The sequence below is a fragment of the Bombus flavifrons genome, chromosome 2, assembly GCF_040668555.2.
Source record: "Bombus flavifrons isolate JBK064 chromosome 2, iyBomFlav1_principal, whole genome shotgun sequence".
NCBI lineage: Eukaryota > Metazoa > Arthropoda > Insecta > Hymenoptera > Apidae > Bombus > Bombus flavifrons.
This window is the reverse complement of record NC_138443.1, coordinates 20,079,709-20,097,627: the sequence shown is the minus strand read 5'-3', so window position 1 is coordinate 20,097,627 and position 17,919 is coordinate 20,079,709. Positions and strand designations below refer to the sequence as shown.

General features: G+C 38.0%; 4 protein-coding genes across 7 annotated transcripts in view; 2 read left to right on the top strand and 2 right to left on the bottom strand.

Annotated features, from left to right (window-relative positions):
* LOC138189742 (dynein axonemal heavy chain 1-like) overlaps window positions 1-1,059 on the top strand; it is a 55,347-nt gene extending 54,288 nt beyond the window's left edge. The window contains exons 60-61 of the mRNA XM_069131877.1: window positions 5-128; window positions 459-1,059. Coding sequence (XP_068987978.1) covers window positions 5-128; window positions 459-673 — 339 coding nt within the window. The 3' untranslated portion in view covers window positions 674-1,059. The remainder of the gene's footprint in view (window positions 1-4; window positions 129-458) is intronic.
* A 441-nt stretch (window positions 1,060-1,500) lies between these two features.
* LOC138189603 (serine--tRNA synthetase-like protein Slimp) lies at window positions 1,501-3,145 on the bottom strand. The gene has a single exon (XM_069131665.1). It carries the CDS (start codon window positions 3,143-3,145, stop codon window positions 1,694-1,696), a length of 1,452 nt encoding a protein of 483 aa, XP_068987766.1. The 3' UTR covers window positions 1,501-1,693.
* A 104-nt stretch (window positions 3,146-3,249) lies between these two features.
* On the bottom strand, window positions 3,250-4,239 carry LOC138189609 (zinc finger protein 593 homolog). Its single transcript, XM_069131674.1, has 3 exons — window positions 3,833-4,239; window positions 3,631-3,731; window positions 3,250-3,490 (listed from the first exon to the last, which is right to left on the bottom strand). Exons 1-3 carry the CDS (start codon window positions 3,920-3,922, stop codon window positions 3,250-3,252), a joined length of 432 nt encoding a protein of 143 aa, XP_068987775.1. The 5' UTR covers window positions 3,923-4,239.
* Window positions 4,240-4,339: 100 nt separating this feature from the next.
* The window catches only part of Bap170 (Brahma associated protein 170kD), a 57,311-nt gene continuing 43,731 nt past the window's right edge, over window positions 4,340-17,919 (top strand). For 2 of the 4 annotated variants that reach the window (XR_011176073.1, XM_069131637.1), the window contains exons 1-2: window positions 4,341-5,976; window positions 7,166-7,259. Coding sequence is in view for 3 of the 4 variants with exons in the window: in XM_069131637.1 (XP_068987738.1) it covers window positions 5,885-5,976; window positions 7,166-7,259 (186 nt within the window). In the remaining variant the exon portion in view is untranslated. Of the gene's footprint in view, window positions 5,977-7,165; window positions 7,260-17,919 lie in introns of all 4 variants that reach the window. The other 2 variants (XM_069131638.1, XM_069131639.1) reach the window with 2 other exon arrangements.

Below are 17,919 nucleotides of genomic sequence, written 5' to 3'. Positions count from 1 at the left end.
GTAGGTATTGAAATCGATACCAGAGCACAGACCGCCAAATGGTTGTGTTATTTATGGCCTGTTTCTTGAAGGATGTCGATGGGATGGAAACTATTTAAACGAATCTTTACCTAAGGAACTATATACTAGTAAATATAACGTTATTCGAAGAAACATTATAAACGTCATATTCTTTTCGATAGCTTCGGCGTATTCGATCAATTATTTCAATATGCTTTCGGTATACGTATTCTCTATCTGTTGTGCTACGACATATACCTATTTAAAATATACCTATTTACCATTTGCTGTTTTATAACTGCTATCGATGATTACAATTGAATTTTATCGTCTACATCCATTTTTTACTAAATTATATGCTATAACCTCTACTAAAACTCTTTCTTTCTCTCTCTCTCTCTCTCTTTGTAATAATAACAACTCTCTGTCTAAGCGATTTCACGAATATCTTTTCGCAGACATGCCTCCGATTCTACTTTTGCCAGAAGTAGATCACAAGCAACCCGAAGGAATCTACGTTTGTCCCGTGTACAAAACTATCAACCGAGCAGGAACATTGAGCACTACCGGTCATTCGACAAATTTTGTATTGCCGATGGAAATTCCTAGTCAAAAACCGCAAGCTCATTGGATCAAGAGAGGCGTAGCTCTGATTTGTGCATTGGATTATTAACGATATCTATTTTAATGTCCTTTGTCTCACTTGTAATCTCCGTGTAATTGCTCTACATCGCGTTTATTTAACCATATTGTTCGTATTATTCTTTGTGCGAGCAAAACAAAATACTTGGTATAAAATTACGATAAAACGACAGAACAAGGGTATTATTATTATTGTTATTATTATTATTACTATTAATAACGAGAACGGGCAACGAGTGTAACGATTGTTATTGATCCGTTCTAATCGTTTTATGCATCTCTTTCGTTTAATTTTCGATCCTTCCTTTTTGATCTTCTATATTCCTCGTTAGCCCATTTAACGATCACAACCGTCGATAGAAATGCTGCGACAAAATAAGTGCTAATTAGTTTTTCATTTCTTAGCAATAAAATAGTAATATACGTAATCGTATTATAAAATTGTTAAGAAAATTTCATTATTCTTTTATGCGCAATTTCGAGAATGCGTTATTTTACCTGGCGCCATCGGCACTAAAGCATGCATCGATCGTCTCAAGAAATTCGGTAAGCCATGAGAAATGGATTTTGCCCAAAATCTTTGATGCGTTGCGCACAAGGTATAATACACAATTTTTCTTATTCGTACCGGTAATTCTCCAAATTTTAAAACCATGTTATATATTGATCTTTCGAGTTTTCGACGGAAATAACGTGTACGCGATCCAACATACAGATTGGTATAAAATTTTCCAGGCGAAAGACAAAAGCATTTCGACTTTTAATGCTGCCTCCAACACGTATAAATGTATAATGTTTCAAGCATTACGTACGTAACTATAAAAATAAACGACCAGATAAAGCAAACAACCATGCGGATATTTAAATATAAATATATTTATTTCGACAAAGAGGAAAAAGATATATATATATATATACTACGCATATATCGTATACACGATACAATATAACACTATAAATATAAAGAAAATATGCTAGAAACGACAAACATCAAAAAGTATGCAGAAATCATGGTGTAAGACACAAGTATTTAGAAATACATTTCCGAAATTTAGACACAAGTATTATCTGCAGGCATATGTTCTAAGACTTTCTGTGGAATAACAAATTTATCTGGATTTTCTTCCAATAAGCATCCTAGAAGCCGTGGTACCGACAATACAGTGCCAGATATCACGGAAGGGAAGGATGGCTCATCTACCGACCGATACATGATCTGCAATCTTTTACTAAAATATTCACCGTACACGGATATATGACCAACTTCGATGTATTGTCTCGAGAAGGGAGACCATAGTTCGAAAGATACGCGCATTGATTCCCAAGGCCGCAATTCCGATGATGACCTTAGCACAATTTGATAATGATCGCACACGTTATCGTACAACTTGCATACGGTGTTTAACAATCTTTCAAATTGCGTATGATACTCTTCGCTTTTCCCATCCTTGACCAATATAAACGCAAGTGCCGCTGAAGCTTGACAAACAGTGAACAAACCAATTGGGGTAGAACCTGCTCGAAAAGGGGTGTATTGCCTCCCAGTGGAAAAATATGCTATTGGAAAATGACGTGGATCTATTAACTGCTTTGCGTGCATTGCCAAAAATGAAAATAAACTTGCACCTCCGACAAGGTGCATACGATTCGGCGAATCTTTGTCTACTTCGTTATAATTGTCTATTATGAAAGCATCCGCAGGATCTTCGTGATTTAAACCAGAGCCGTCTATTATCAAGCTACGACTAAAATCTGCGCCCGCTACTCTGATCATATTATCCGCGCCAAGTATTTTTCCAGCGTAACTTAATATACCAAGTTCAAAAAGAGCTGCGTCGTTACATAAATAGTACTGCATTGGATTTCTATACTCCAACAAACCAAGATGTCTTCCAATTTCTATGTGATTCTTCTTATCCGGATGTGGACGTTCGTTTAAAGAATTAACGCGTTTTAATACAATAGGACCCTGGACCGGTGTCTTTCCGTCTAATTCGTTTGGTAATTGAAACATTTTTTTCAAAATACTTTCCTTTAAAGTCTCTAAGGCATTTTTAATCATTCTCAAGTCATACTTTACCGCTGAGATTTGCAATTTTAATTTTGTAAATTCCGCTTGTTCCTCTGTCGTTAAACTTTCCTGTTTTTCAAAAAAAGGAACTAGTTTGTTCGATATCTCTTTGCTTCTCTGTTCTAATTTAGTTTTATTCGTATGCACAGAATTGTAAAAGTCCCACATACTTTTAACATCCTTGGCGTTCAAATTTAATTTTCGCGCTGCCAAATCTTGCTGTAACCTCTCGATATCTGTTAATCTTTTATCAAAATCTATATACGGCTGTATATATGAATAATATTCTTTGCCATCAACGTTTGAAATAAATAATGCAGACGTATATCGTCTTTTAGAAATCCATAGCATATCGACAAATTTCAAAGTATCATGCGTTATGCACTTACGAACCATACATTTCTCTATGAAACGTGCTACATGATTTGCCATTGTAACTGTTTATAAACTTTTACGACTTTCCGACAACCTTTATGACTTTTATACGCTTCTATAAGTTTCTCGAAAACAAATTTCGTTTATAAAAAGGTTAGTCTCTATGCATCCACTTTTGCTATTTTAGTTTTTGGCGGAATGTCCGACTCAACGTCCATTTTGCAACTATCACGACTTATCGTCTCGATTTTTCTCTTTTGTGGAGCGATATAACTTCCTTTGCCAGCTGCCCTTTCCGATTCCTCGATGGAATACGGTTCCAGCTCAAGAGCTTTCAGTCTTCGTTTATGAACTTTTGTCGTAAAATGATCGTTTAAAGCGATATCATTTATAAAGTATCTCCTACGGATGAAAATGAATTCTTTAGTACATTTCAACGTTCGTAATACACGCGTACGCACAAAGGTTACAAAATAACAGAGTACATGCATCGAAAGGTTATATTACACAAAAAGATATATCACGTTACGTTATACACTCACGCGCAATGAATACAGTAATATTGACCTGCCCCAGGTTTATCCAGGTCTACTTTCTGATTTAATAGCCTCTCTACATTTTTGTCATTCAAATCTTCATCGATCTAAAATAAAGAATATCGTGTAACAATTGCCGCTCGTACATATGTACCCACGTGGCATATCATAAAGGTTAGGTTAGATTTTTAAAACTAAGTTATTATACCTCGTCCAAATCTTTCGTTCTTCTTTTAGTTCGCCAACCTTTTTTTAAATGCGTGTCCCCCCTGTGATATTTTTTACGTTTATAAGTCATTCCCAATGAAAGATTAATTTACACGATGAAATTAAATTCCACTGTCTATCACGTTCACACCTACAAAACGGTATTACAACGAACAAGGAGTACGTATGTTTCGACAAAATGTGTGCAAATTGCTGTGTCCAAAGGAATGCCTTCTATCCTCGATTTATTAAGACAAACGATAAATAATAGTTATATATGAAATTGAATAATTCATGCAGTTGTAACAATTCAGTGTGAATTCATAACCTGTTTGAAAAAATGCAAAGAAACAAGGTAATAAGCGTGTGGTAAAAGTTTGATTTACGGCTCGTTCTCATCGAAACGAGCGTTAATCTTATAAAATCTTTAATTTTACACAAACGTTTACACATTCGTTTTAAACATTCGCCAATGTACGAAGTGTATAAAATCAATGTGTACAAATTGATTATGTATACAATAGAATTTATAGTAGTTTGACGACTGCTGGAGACTTTTTAGCGTTGCTATTGGTCAAACGTTACGGTGGCTTCGCCTTTATGAGAATTCGTAAAAAGGTTATAATGGTGTGATAGAGTTTCCAGTGGTAAGTATCGTGAATGGCATTAAAATTCGTCGGTATTCTTCTGCGATCGTAATTCTTTCAAACGCTTCTCTGAAAACCAGCGAAATCGAGAGCAGATACATTTTTGTGAAATGGACTTGAAACATACAATACATGGACGAAGGTGATATTAGAAACGGCAAATTTACAAATTGCCTCGAGAAAGTACGGATGATAAGCAAATGTTTAGTATCGAGCGTTTAACGTAAAAATACAAGAGAGACGAGAGTTAACCGAAGAAGAAGAAACTAGGATTAAAAAGAAAGAACATTCGTAAATGGGCATGCGCAGTAATTTGCTTTGAAACTGATGGTAATGCTGTGGTAGAACCGGCAGATGTCGGTATAATATCTTAGAGTAGGTCGCGCCTCTATCGGCGAAGCTTCACATCAATTCAAACGGTGCGCCAGTGACTTGAGGGGGGTCCACACCATTTTGAAAGTAAAAATACTGCGCGACCCGGGATTTTGTTTGTGCGGTTCGGCGAGGGTAAAAAAGCGGCGAGGGCTAGGCTGTGTGGTATGGTCGGGGCAACGCGGTGTCGCGCGTAAAATGACGTAGAATGTGCGAGGGTGTGCCGCGTGCGGTACGAGGTGTGTTAGCGGAAACGGTGTCGCGGTGTGTAGGGTCGGCGCTGACCGTAGCTATCGTAGCGTACGGGAAATTGGCTGTGGCTTCGCCAATGGATGCCAGGCAGGAGGAGACGCCATTTTGATATACGGGCGCACGTCAAGCGTTCGCTCGTAGGGAAACGCGGTCTCGAGTCGGTCTGCCGCTTCGCGTAGGACCGCGCAGGTGAATTCTGTGGTTCGCTCGGTTGAAGAGTATCGTTGGTACGAGTGCGTGGCGCAACGTATCCGAACGGTATCGTTGACAAGTGACAGGTGAATCGATCGGGCCGCGAGGAAAGTCGCGTTGCGGCCCCGTGCCCGTAACACGGTTCGCTCGGTTGATTGGTAGTGACTACTGTGTGTGGAACTACGTGTACATTCGGATTTTTCCCCACGCGGCCGAGAGTCGAGTGTGCACAGCGAGGGACAACGTAGCTAGTGTATATTGGTGCGCGGGGATCCGGGGTGGCGGTGTACGCGGCAGGGAAAAGCCGCTGCTGTCTCGTTGGTTTCGCGCGCGCGAGAGAGGCCACCGGCCGACACTTTGGGCCAGGACAAGACGACCCGATGTCGGGAGCGGGTCGCGACCCCGTGTCGACCCGTGGTCGTCCTCGTCCTCGCGTACCCATCTCTTTCATAGCACCAGGACACACCTGGCGTAAATGTGCTCTCATGAGCGCCCATGTGCACCTCTCTTTCTGCCTGCTGCCCTTACGTGCCCTGTAAATCCAGAGCACACCCCGATTAGCACGCCCACGCACTCTATCACTCGCGAATATGGCCAAGATCCTCAACAAGGACCCCGTCACCTACGAGAGGGAGAGGGACAACTTCCTTAAGGACCTCCGTCATTTCCATGAGACTAGAGGGTAAGCTGATTTCGATGCTTCTCATTCTTCCATTCCATTATTTATCTCTCTGTCTGGCTACTCTCTCATACATCGATCATTATTTTCCGCTCCGTTTCCTCGTTTGCATTCAACCGTTTTCTCTATTTTTCTTTTCTTTTCTTTATTATTATTATCATTATCATTATCATTATTATTATTATTATTATTTAATAATAATAATAATTATTATTGTTATTTATGTATCTTCCTCGATTCGATCGCTAGAAACACATATTCTCGTTCTATCGTTCTCGCGACGTTTCGAAAGTGATTCGGATTAACATTGCCTACCCAGAATGTAGACAAAGTTGAGGTTATGTACGATTAGTTTAAAGTTTCCCAGAGAAACTCGCCTTTGTGCAAGCCATTTGTTTACGTGTGTTCCATGTTTTCTTTATCGACAATTATCGGTCGCCTATCTTATTGCGATTGAGGTTACGTTCGATCGAAATGAACAATATTATGATCAACTTGTTGATTTTTTTTCCTTTCTTTCATTCGAATTTATGTCGCTCGATATCGCGATTCTTGCAAACGCTAAGGTTTTTTCTTCATTCGATAACTGGATTTTAATGATATTAACACGAATGTACAAGTGTTTGAACAATCGAATAACTGCGAATCATTTCACGCGTAAACATTGTCCTTTATTACGTCATTGTTCATGTTTTATTAGTTTAGGAAACGGATACAAAGCATTCTCGATGGTCATACTAAACGGTTTTAACCTCGTTCGGAATTTGTCTATTTGTCACTGAATCTGTGTATTGGTTGAATACAATCAAAGAATCGACATGTTTCCACCTAATTTATATTTTTAATAATTTATTAATTTTATATATTTTTTAATTTACGACATCAATATAAAAATATAATCTAACTCTGATATATATATATATATATATGTATAATAATACTATACATATCATGTATAATTTAATACATATTGACACGCATACTGAAGAAAATCAAATGTCTTTATCGTTTAACAAATAAGGAGATAACAAGTTAATAAGTAATCTATCATTTGCTTCGGCGAATGCTAAGATTCAAAAAATAAAATTCACAGTACAGTAATTTATGGCATTATTTCTGTACTCTATAAATATCACATTTTTCTATTATATCGTTGGTTTTTTACACATTTCGTAAATTTGACACGTTTCAGGACTCCGTTCAAGAAAAATCCGAAAATCAATGGAAAAGATATAGATCTGTACTTGTTGTACGTTGTCGTTACTGCCCATGGCGGATGGATAAAGGTGAGTCCATACTGACATGTATGTATACATTTTTCAAGTACAGTTCAGTTTTCCCAACATGCCCCATGTACAAAAATATTTGATATCCATAACTTCGTACGTAATTCTCACGTAACACAATGAGCGAAAATGTCAGAAATATTATGTATCTATGTACTATTAGCAAAACGTGTGAATAGGGTTTTACCACGTACCTGGATACGGTATATGCTCTCATTTTACACTCATTTTTGCACTGGTGATCCTTTCGTTTGAATTATCGTTTTCACGCTAATTTATATTTCTTGATCGTTTCTCTTTTAGATTATTATCATTGCAAATACGCGCAATATACCAAGGTTCATAGGATGATGCTTTGAATAAAAATAAAACACTATAATGAGAATATTCTTTTGCTTCTCGTTATTCTTATATCATTTTATATAATAAAAAGAAGGATAATTTTATGATTTAATACTTAGGGTACGGATCACCCGTGTTCATACTATTACGATACTTGTCTACACTTTAGGCACATTGAACGAGGTGTATCAATCGTTTATCTTTTATTTTATTTCAAGCGCAATAAGAAAATGATACTCGAACGTAAAGTTTATTGAATCTATAGGTCTAACATTTTGTCTATTATATTCTAATAAAAACTTATTGTGTTGTATTGCAATACTGTGACAAAGCTTCGAAACACGCGCAAAGTATTTATGCGGACTAAGAAATAAAGAAGTAAATCTCGGATAAGCTTACTTCGTCGTTAGCAAACGTGTAACTTTTATAAGATAATGCGAATTTTTATGAAACTTTACGATCTGTTTCATACATTTCGAACGACCTAATTTCCTTGTCGTCGAACAATTGGCCTTTCTCAGTTATATCCAATCTAGTTCGAATATATTCAACGGTACGTGGAGCAACATTTGTTCACAAATCAGTTGCACGATCGGTTCGGGTCATTCTGTCGCATTCCGTGTTTTCATTCCAAGTTACATGGCAGGGTGTCCATCCTACCGATCAGGTACTCGATTCGGTTCTGCGCATCGAAATCGCTTTGGCTCGTTTACCCAGCTCGAATTTCGAGTATGCGAATGCCTCGAGCGTCCGCGCACGCTCCTAGGCGCGGGAAGGACGAGTGGTCGCGTGCTCTTTGCGACGGAAGCGTCCCAAATCCAAATCCCAAATCCAAGACTACCAGTCCACTAAGTATGTACATATATATATGCAACCCCCTTGAGGTAGAATTATTAAAAGATAAATAATCTGCAAATTAAAAACGATAAATCAACCCAACCAAATACTAAATTTGATAAATACAACTTACTTTATAAAAAATGCATTGTTTTAGTTATATGACTGAAATTCGTAAAACGTCGGAACATATTTGTGACAAAATTTCTTCTTCGATTATTCTTCTAATACGTACTTTTGCCCTCTCCCTTTTTTCTCTTGTTTCAAGTTCTATCGTTAAAAAAAAAAAAAAAAAAAAAAAGAAAGGTTTAGAATTTTTGACTTGGGCTGCTTTACTGCTAGAAATACACGAGGTTCGATGCATCACGCGCGATTAATAATCGAGCAATGCGTCCCGGAAACGCGGGAAAACGATTGTTTGGCGAAACGGGTACACTCGTTCGTCGATCACGTGCTTCGAAAATGAAACTTGATCGGCGCATTATATTGTAACAATGACAAAATTTATAGCTCCTTTATTACGTGAAATCAAAGTAAATAACCTGGATAATAATTGCATAAAAGTGTAATTAACTTGCTATTTTACATCTTTGTCTATGATATTTTTCAAAGAAAAAAACAGTTCACTCTACATGACATACCGGATGGTTGGATTATTTATTATATTAAAAGATTTTACTACCTATACGCAACCGAACCTATACCCAACGCAATAGTGTAATATTCACCTCTTTTGAACTACTAACTAACTACAACCGTCTATGCAACGTTTGCATATAATTATATTCGTTTAATAGTGAAAATATTTTGTTTGAATTAAATTTACTGGGCGTGTATAACTGGGTGCATATAAATATACATACATACGTATATTTCATAAAGAGTGTACAATTTTTCAATTTACTCGAGATATACTTACGAGCAGGAAATATGCGTGTACATTGTACATAGACGTAAAAGGTGAAACTTGATGCGATCTGGAATACAATTATTTTGTTATACTTTTACACTTGCGATGGTTAGAGTTGAGCGTATTGGCAATTTTTTAACACAGGAAGCTCGCCGTATACATTTTTCGCATTTAACCCCGCCTAACCTGGATTTCCGATAATCGCGTCTTTCTCATCGGGAGAAGACCCAAAACCGAAAGGTCACCGCCCAACATTACACAACGTGTACGGCCCGAGCTTGTCAAGTTTATAAACAGTAATTTACGCGCGCGTGTTGTCATTCATGCACGTGGATTGATACGTACACGTAACATTATGGTTAACGAATCTTACAGAAACAAGAATGAATCATGTTCGGGCATTTCTTACATTTTGACAAACGTACAGTACTGTTCGCATAAAGCCAGGTGCACGCTGACAGACAATTGTCCGTAGACACGCGTTGTTTGTCCAAGAGAATTCATTAGCGTTATTGTCTTTTAATCTTCGACACGTAGGTTTGGCAGACATTTTAATAAACCGAATCAATTCAAATGTAATTTCTTTAACGCGTCAAATAGATTTCTCTTTCCGGCGAAAAGGCCTTTTCAGGGAACACCTTCTCCAGATTTTTTAGAAAGTAAAAGCAACTTTACAAAGTAAATCTATATATATATATGTAGAAAAATTGCTGGGGTTCGGTGTTAAAATTGACGAGAGAGCCTTGTTAGAGCCTTGTTGTTAGAACTGGGTTCACGGAGTGAAATTGACGATATCGAGTTGTCAACGATGTATACACGTTATGTTTACGTCATATATCGATATCACGCATACGCACGCTCGCTCGTTTCTTTTCGCGCACTCAAATTCTCAGAACATTTTTATTCGTTCGAATGTTCGCCTCGATGTGGTTTCTTTGTATTATGCATATGGGAAACGATAGAACAGAATTCGTTTCCATACAACTTCTCGTTAATGTAAATTCGAATTCATTTCTTTTTGAATATTTTATTTAACATTGGAAAACAAACTGTGAAGTTTGAACGGTGATTCAGGCGTTTCAATGAAATAATTGGTCGTCCGTTTGATTCACATAGCAGCTCTCGATTCGTCTAACGTAACGAGATGAGCTCTTTGCACTACGATGAGTAACAAAATGAACCAATCTTAACGTTCGGTGATCGCAAAATTATTTCTTCGTTTAAAGATAAGTTGTAAGAAAAAGTAGTAGCCGTTGTTGTATAACTTTTCAAATCAATATTGGAACGTTGAAACATGCGTTCCGTCAAAGATAGAATTTTTGCTGGTTGTTTGTGTCTGCGTCGTTGTTTCATCGCTTTTTCGTTATACTCGAAACACCTCCGTGTAACGATTTTTGCAGTTAAAGTCAAAGTGTTCCCAACTACTTTTTCGTTCGAAATAATTTATTGGTAATGCGCTTTTTGTATTCGAACAGGCTTCCGCATCCTCGTGACGGCGTTCTCCGCCGAGATAAACCAAGGATATTTCTTTACACAATTACGAGAGAAACATACTGCTTCGAATCAAAAAATTGCGACCCTTTATAATGCATCGCTATAAGATTCTCTCAAATAGAATGTACGTTACATAGTTATAAAGTAAGCTATTTCATTCGCATAAGTTTCTGGATGATTGCTTCTCTAGAGTAAAAACCGTTGGTCTATGTTTTCTTAAGTGTGTGTGTGTGTAGTCGTATGTATGCACATAAACGTACATAGGTATGCACTTGTGCGGTGGCAGCGTTGTGGCATAACATGGCGAAGCTTTTCACCTCTCTTCCTTCTCGTTGCATCTGGTGGCATCTTAACGTGTACCATCCGTCAAAATAACCACTATACACGTCCTTTCTTAGATACATTCGTACCTTCTATGCAATGATCCACTACTTTCACGCGTACAACTTTTTATAATTCGTTTCTCTGTTAGAATTTGAAATTCCTCGTTAGACGTTAATATATAATTTATATCGCTCTTTACGTAAACTAAATTTGAAATAACTATTTATAAGTTCGAGCATTATAGTTTATTCAAGTATATTTTACGTTTGAAAACGAATAATACTTATTTTACATTTCATATCAAGCATTTCGAAGAATTAGAAAAATTATGATTTTTCTATAACGGATCGAGTCTACGGACACCGCAATCGACAATTTTAATGTTCGTTCCTTTGTTAGGAATACTTCGTCGAATTGTCACTTTCCGGGAAAGTCGTACTACAGAACACGTTCCGCGCAATGAAAAGACGCGTCTGGCTTCTTCTCGCTTCCCTTCTCCCATCGAATCTCCTTTTTCAACCAGCGAAAAAGTGCAAACGCGTATAGAGTCGAGAGGACGACTTATTCGTCATCGAAGTTATCGTCAAGGGGACGACAACCCCCTGAAAAACGTGCATAACCTATACCACAGCGATTTCCAACGAAAGAATCATGGCGAATTCTCCAGCGAATAGCGCAACTTTTATACGAAGCAAAATTTCATTAAACTTCTTATCTTTCCTTTTCTTTTTCCGCTAATTAATCTTATTGATGCAGGTAAAGAGGTAAAAATATACCCACCATGGAAATTGTAAGTCTTTTCGCTTATTTGTCCAATTTCTAAAGAGCTTTTTTATTTCTTTTTTCTCGTGTATTTATGTATTTATAAAATTTACAATTTCTCGATCTCCGTCTCGGATTTTCACGCGATTCGAGATGCCGCTTCGCGTTGGTCGAACGTCGACCACGACAACACAACGCTTCGCGCTCGAAAAGGAAGCGTGATGCATCCAAGCGGAAAACTCTGAAATTCGTTTGTTCGGACTGTGGACGTTGCTGCGAAGGCGCCTTTTTCATCTTGAGGCAACGAATTAAGCGTTAGAGGTCGAATACTGCTATAAATTCCAATCCAAGCCACTATTCTAGCAACTTTCGATCAATCGTTTCTCCATGCTCGATGTATCACGAATCACGATAGTCACAGTGCGTCAACTATGCAACGAATTATCAAATCGTTCGTAATCGACGAATCAGAGAAAACGAAAAAGACAAGAACGAGATAGATTGAATTTGATTCTACCATAGAATCCCGACTGTAAAATACTCGGCTAGAATAGCACCTCTTGGATCCTTAAAAGTCGAGTCGAGTTGTTGAGGTCGTTGAAGCCGAAATTAAGCGTCGTTCTTCGCGGAAATAAGGCGTAAAAAATTTCGGCCAACCTGTTGATACGTGATGTCCTCGTGGATTTTGACAATGCCTCTCTTTAAATTTAGTACTCTTAACCTACTGTGCGTACCGCTTACTCTGTATGGTTTTGAATCGTGGTTTCGAATGGCTTAGGTTTCGGTTACTTTTTAATTTTCCGATCGCGCGCGGCGGCACGAGGCGGCCGGTTAGGCTGTTATCATAAAGAGAACGGTAAGCGATAAAATTGGCATTGACTGTGCCGTCACGTGTTTTGCCGCTTACCGCTTACCGCTTACCGCTTACCGCTCTGTATGATCATGGCATTACGTGGATTTCTGCGGTTATGAGTGTTAAGACCTTTGTCGGGAAAGTTTTCAAGAATCGTCCATTTCCGTGGAGAACGATCGGCTTTAGCGACTTAAAATATCCTCGAAAATACACATTCGAACAAAAAATTTTGTAACTCGGATACTATAATTTGCCCTAGAATTTTTTTCGATAATTGGACAACTGTTCCGGAAATCCAAACGTACGGACAATACGGAAGTTGATGCAAGGTCAGGGTCACTTGCAGAGAGGTATAATTCGGGGTGGGAGATAGATCATGAACCGAAAGTGGGAAGAAGGTGCGCGCAGAAGGGCGGGGGAGGGGAGGGGGCAAGGGAGCGAGGATGAGATGGTGCGAGTAGGGAATAAGAAAGAGGGAGAGAGAATATTATATGAGGAGGAGGAGGAGGAGGAGGAGGGGGTGGAGGAGGAGGAGGAGGAGGAGTTGGTGGTGCGGCGTACGAGGGCTTCCCCTCAACAAGTGTGATCGAAGCTCGCTAGACTATATAACCCGCGGCTGGGTCGCGACTACGCTCAGACTCGGAATGCATCGTGGAGTGCGGATCTGTGATTCGAGCGGGTTGACGCCATGTTCTTCGTCGCGCGCCACCGGCAGACCTAGTCGATCAATTTGGTTATTACAACGAAGATATCGATATCTTCGTTGAGTATTCTTTACGGGAAAAATATCTTTAGATATTTTGGCGTGTTTTTGCATTTTGTGATACACCCACAATTAATCGATTGGGTGGTTAAAAAATAATTTTTGTCATTTAATTTACTGTTTGACAAAACTTGCGTCAAAACTAAAGTATCAAAATCATGCATCCCTCTTCTGTATAACATATCCGCGATCGTTTCTGTCGAGTTTAAATCACTCGGTGTAATTCAAGGTCAAATATTTGAGATCAGATTTTTTAAATCTTGGACAAATTCTTAAATTCCCAGCGATGAGTAAATTCGGATAATAACTAATCTGATTGATCGATTCTACGAAGTATAATACGCACCCTATAAGAACGCAAATTTTTTCTGCAGTGACTCGTTACGGAAGTCGATTATGGAAATCAAGTCGGTTTTCCCAGCGTGCTTCTGAATCATTTTGTTCTTTATCTATTAGCATATTATGTGTTTATTCTAAATCCATGCTCTTGCAACGTTCGAGCTCTAATTTAACGTCTTGAAGATACGTATAAGATATATATATATCGAGATGTCCACTTCATATCATTATCGTATCATTAAAATATTTATAACGAAATAGTTTTTAGAATTATTTTTATTTAAATGGAAGAGTTAACGTTTCCATTTCGAATTGAATGACGTGTGTGTTTCGCACGCATGAAATTTGTAAGAATGCTAACGTAACACGAATCGTGAATTAGTATTACAAAGATGAATGAACTAAAATGGGATACCAACTTTGGTATAATTTACAATTATCTACAGTAATGCACTTAGCTACTGTATCTTTGCCCGGTTAACTGTCGCAGCGTTATCCCCACCACCTCTCGGAATTGTTAACACGGGGCGAACATCCGTGTTATCTCTTGCTTAAGGTATTTGTAGCGTGGATTAGTTTTCTTACAATTTCTTTGAAATTTTGACGATACGTTATTTAGTATATTATATATACAAAATCACGCACATGTGTGCTTTCAAAGTTGGAAGTTTTATCGCGTAATCCCTGTAGTAAGTGGCTGAAAAAATTACTTTTTGATTAATTGCGGGAAAACCGTTCTTACAAAGTTGCTAGAAAGCTAATATGTTGCGTGAAATGGCTAGAAGAATCTTTTTGTAGAAAAACAATTCAACCGCGACCTCGTCGTTTTGCAATAAAAGTAACGCGAAATATGTAATTTCGGCGTGCAAAGTGCCGTATAATATGATGAGAAGTGTCGTTCTGGCCATTTCTGAATTGTTTGTAGCGTGCGTGTAGTATGTACAGACATGTATGTAAGTACAGACAGCCAAGAAATTCCTTCCTAGAGAGAGAATCTGGGACACCCGTGAAGAATATGACTTTCGAGGCTCCGCGTATGTTAGTTTTGAGGTGTATTGTCGCGCTACAAATACCTTAATATCGTCGATGACATCGCTATAGGTCATGAAATCGATAAAATTTTTCTTTTCTTTTCTCATATTTTATTATTGCAAGATTGCTTTTATCGGTATGCTGACAATTTTGCGATGATAGTGATTACTAGACACGAAGACGATCGAGTAATTTATCACTGAACTTTATTATTTGACATTTTTTGCGTTACATTTGCGATACGTTGATGCACTTGACGATACTTCTTTGCTGTCACCATTCGCTATAAGCTATATCTCCTTCCATTTTACTTACCTCCATTAAAAAAAGTCTTCCAAGTGTCTTTGTTAAGAAATTCTCCGCCTTCACAGGATCGTTAAAAGGCTGTTCACTCTTGGGAGGTTCACGATCTACCAACTTCTCGAAATCAATTGGTTTTTACCGCGCGACGGTCGCTTCGGCATAAAGACAGAAAAGGAAAAAAAAAAAGATATCTCGTATGTTCGCCCGGTTGAATTTATCAGCGCGTTACGAGGCTAATAAGTCACTCTACTCTGGTTAAGGAGTAGTCGGCGTGAAGTGAAAGTGTGTAGAGGTAGAAATTATTAGCGAGTCGCTGGTGTGTAGAGCGGATTCTTACAGAAGTAAAACGATTGGATAACTCGAAACTCATACTCGTGCGTGCACACGCGCATCAGAGCGCTCTCCTGTCGGAATACATCTGGAAGTTTTTCGCGAGTGCGCGCGGGCGGACGGGCGCGCGGGCGCGCGTTCGGCTACAAGAAATTCGAAATAAATTATAGTGATCTTCGAGCTGGACGTGTGTAGCCGGCTGTCCGTTCTACGCTCGCTTTTCTAATCCATAAACTTGTTCGTGCTTGGTTAAAGAAATGCCTCTACTGACTGCTACAGTCACGCAGTTACACGTGTAATGAAGTAAATAAGAGTCTTATTCAGAAAGCTTTAAATACTTTTCTTCTTCTTCTATCACATTTATTATCATCAACTTTGTAAATCGCTGTTATTATTATCGAAGTTAACGAAGAAAACGAATTTGATTATAATTAGTATCTTTATAACGGGTATCTGGTAAAAATTGAAAAATTATTAATTTATTGCTGAAAATTCTATAGATTGTCTTGGCTACGGAATATTTACACGATTGCAACAACTTTAACGATTTATCCTATTAAGTGAAATTACTGCCGATAATGTAACGTTTTATGTTTAGTAATTATTATCGATTTTATGGGTACAGTGTTCGCACTGAATTTTATGAATACAAGTTTTGAATATGCAGTATGAATATAAGTTTATTGCACTAGGATTCTTTCTTTGCTCTTCATTTCACATACTTTATTTAACTGAAACATCACAAACACGACATTATAATTAATAACATACGTTTAGCAGTAACCAATGAAAAGGAATGAAGTGGTAATGAGAGGAGCTACCGTTTTAAAATGTAATTTTTACAAGGGTAGAAGAGCTACGTTATTCGGAGTTTGCGTGCCTTCGATGAATATATTCTTACGATAAAAAAAATTTTAGGTTCTTATCTTTATTTCCGTTCTCTAATTGTAATTGTTTTTAGTCGTATCTAGAACGGTGTAATAGAACAGCAGCGTGAAACCAATGACAGTAATGAAATTGCAGAAAATGTGATAGCCTTATCGAGTGCATTATGTGACCGCGCCTACTTTAAAATTGAAATCGTCGATTATTGAGATCAAGAAGAACCAGCATGCTCGCGGTTGATCATTAATCTTCTTTCTATTAATCGAAATACAGCAACGTAGAAAAGAAAAATAAAGCGAGGGGAAGAACCATTCCTTTTTCTTGTGAAATTTATGAAATAGCAAGTGAAATTTTATGAAATACTTTGTTGTTAATAAATTTCGATCCAACGAATATAAATTGTAAAATCGTTCGGCTTTTTTGACGAGTGCTCCGTTATTATTTCAGTTACAAAAATATTTCAGCCACATTGAAACGTATAATGCTATTTATACCCGGTGACCAGATGGAAACGTTAAATGTCGATCAAAGTCCTGTGTGAACTCGATATATAGTTCCTGGAAAATAATAAATGAAGCTTAATGTGTTTTGTGAATTGCTTCTATTTTTATTTATGCAAGATTACATATAATTTTGTTAACAAGTAGCATTGAAAAAGGGTGCAGAGAAATTTTTGTAGCCACGAGTAATGGTGTTAATTTTTAATGAAAAAATAAAATACGATGCAAATCCACAATATGTCATGTACCTACGGAGTTATAAGAGTACAGAAATATTCGAGGTAATACGTTTCGCCTCCTCACATGTCGGTTCGCTGTTGCATACCAAGCGTGCTGGGTTCGTCAGTCTCGCACAGTTTGCTGCTAATCTAAATATTTTATCTGAGGTTCCAATTTCGAAATCATAGACCAGCTAGAAAATGAACGTGCTTCATTATTTTTAGCTATTTTCGGTCACACGAATGGATAATTCCAATTTTGCTGAATTCAATATTTCGTTCGAATCTTTGAAACGTCAAATGAAGAATTCTCTGAAACAAGCAAGTAAAGACTTATTATATTCTAAAATGTTTATGAGATTTGTAGAACATTTTTTATTTGATGAATCGATGTTAAATCGAAGATGAAGAAGTACAGTTCGAAGTGAGCTTCTCCTGGAGTTTATCCGCTGCACTGAGCAAGTAGAAACACACGTGTAAAATCACCGAAACGCGTCGCGATCGAGCGACAAACCAGATAAAAACATAGGCGTAAACCACGCGTAAAATAAATTGTAAAGCCTTTGCGTTTTATCGGGATAACGTGTGTTGTCAAAGAACCCAGTGGCGGAACATCACGCTCCTACCGGTTCCGGCAAGAAAAAGCGCGGGGCGGGGACAAGAGGAGGACGAGGAGGAGGAGGAGGAGGAGGAGGAGGAAAAAAGAAAAAGAAAGGAGAGACCCCTTTGCAAACGAGAGGAGTCCCGGGAGAAAGAGCACGATTGCGA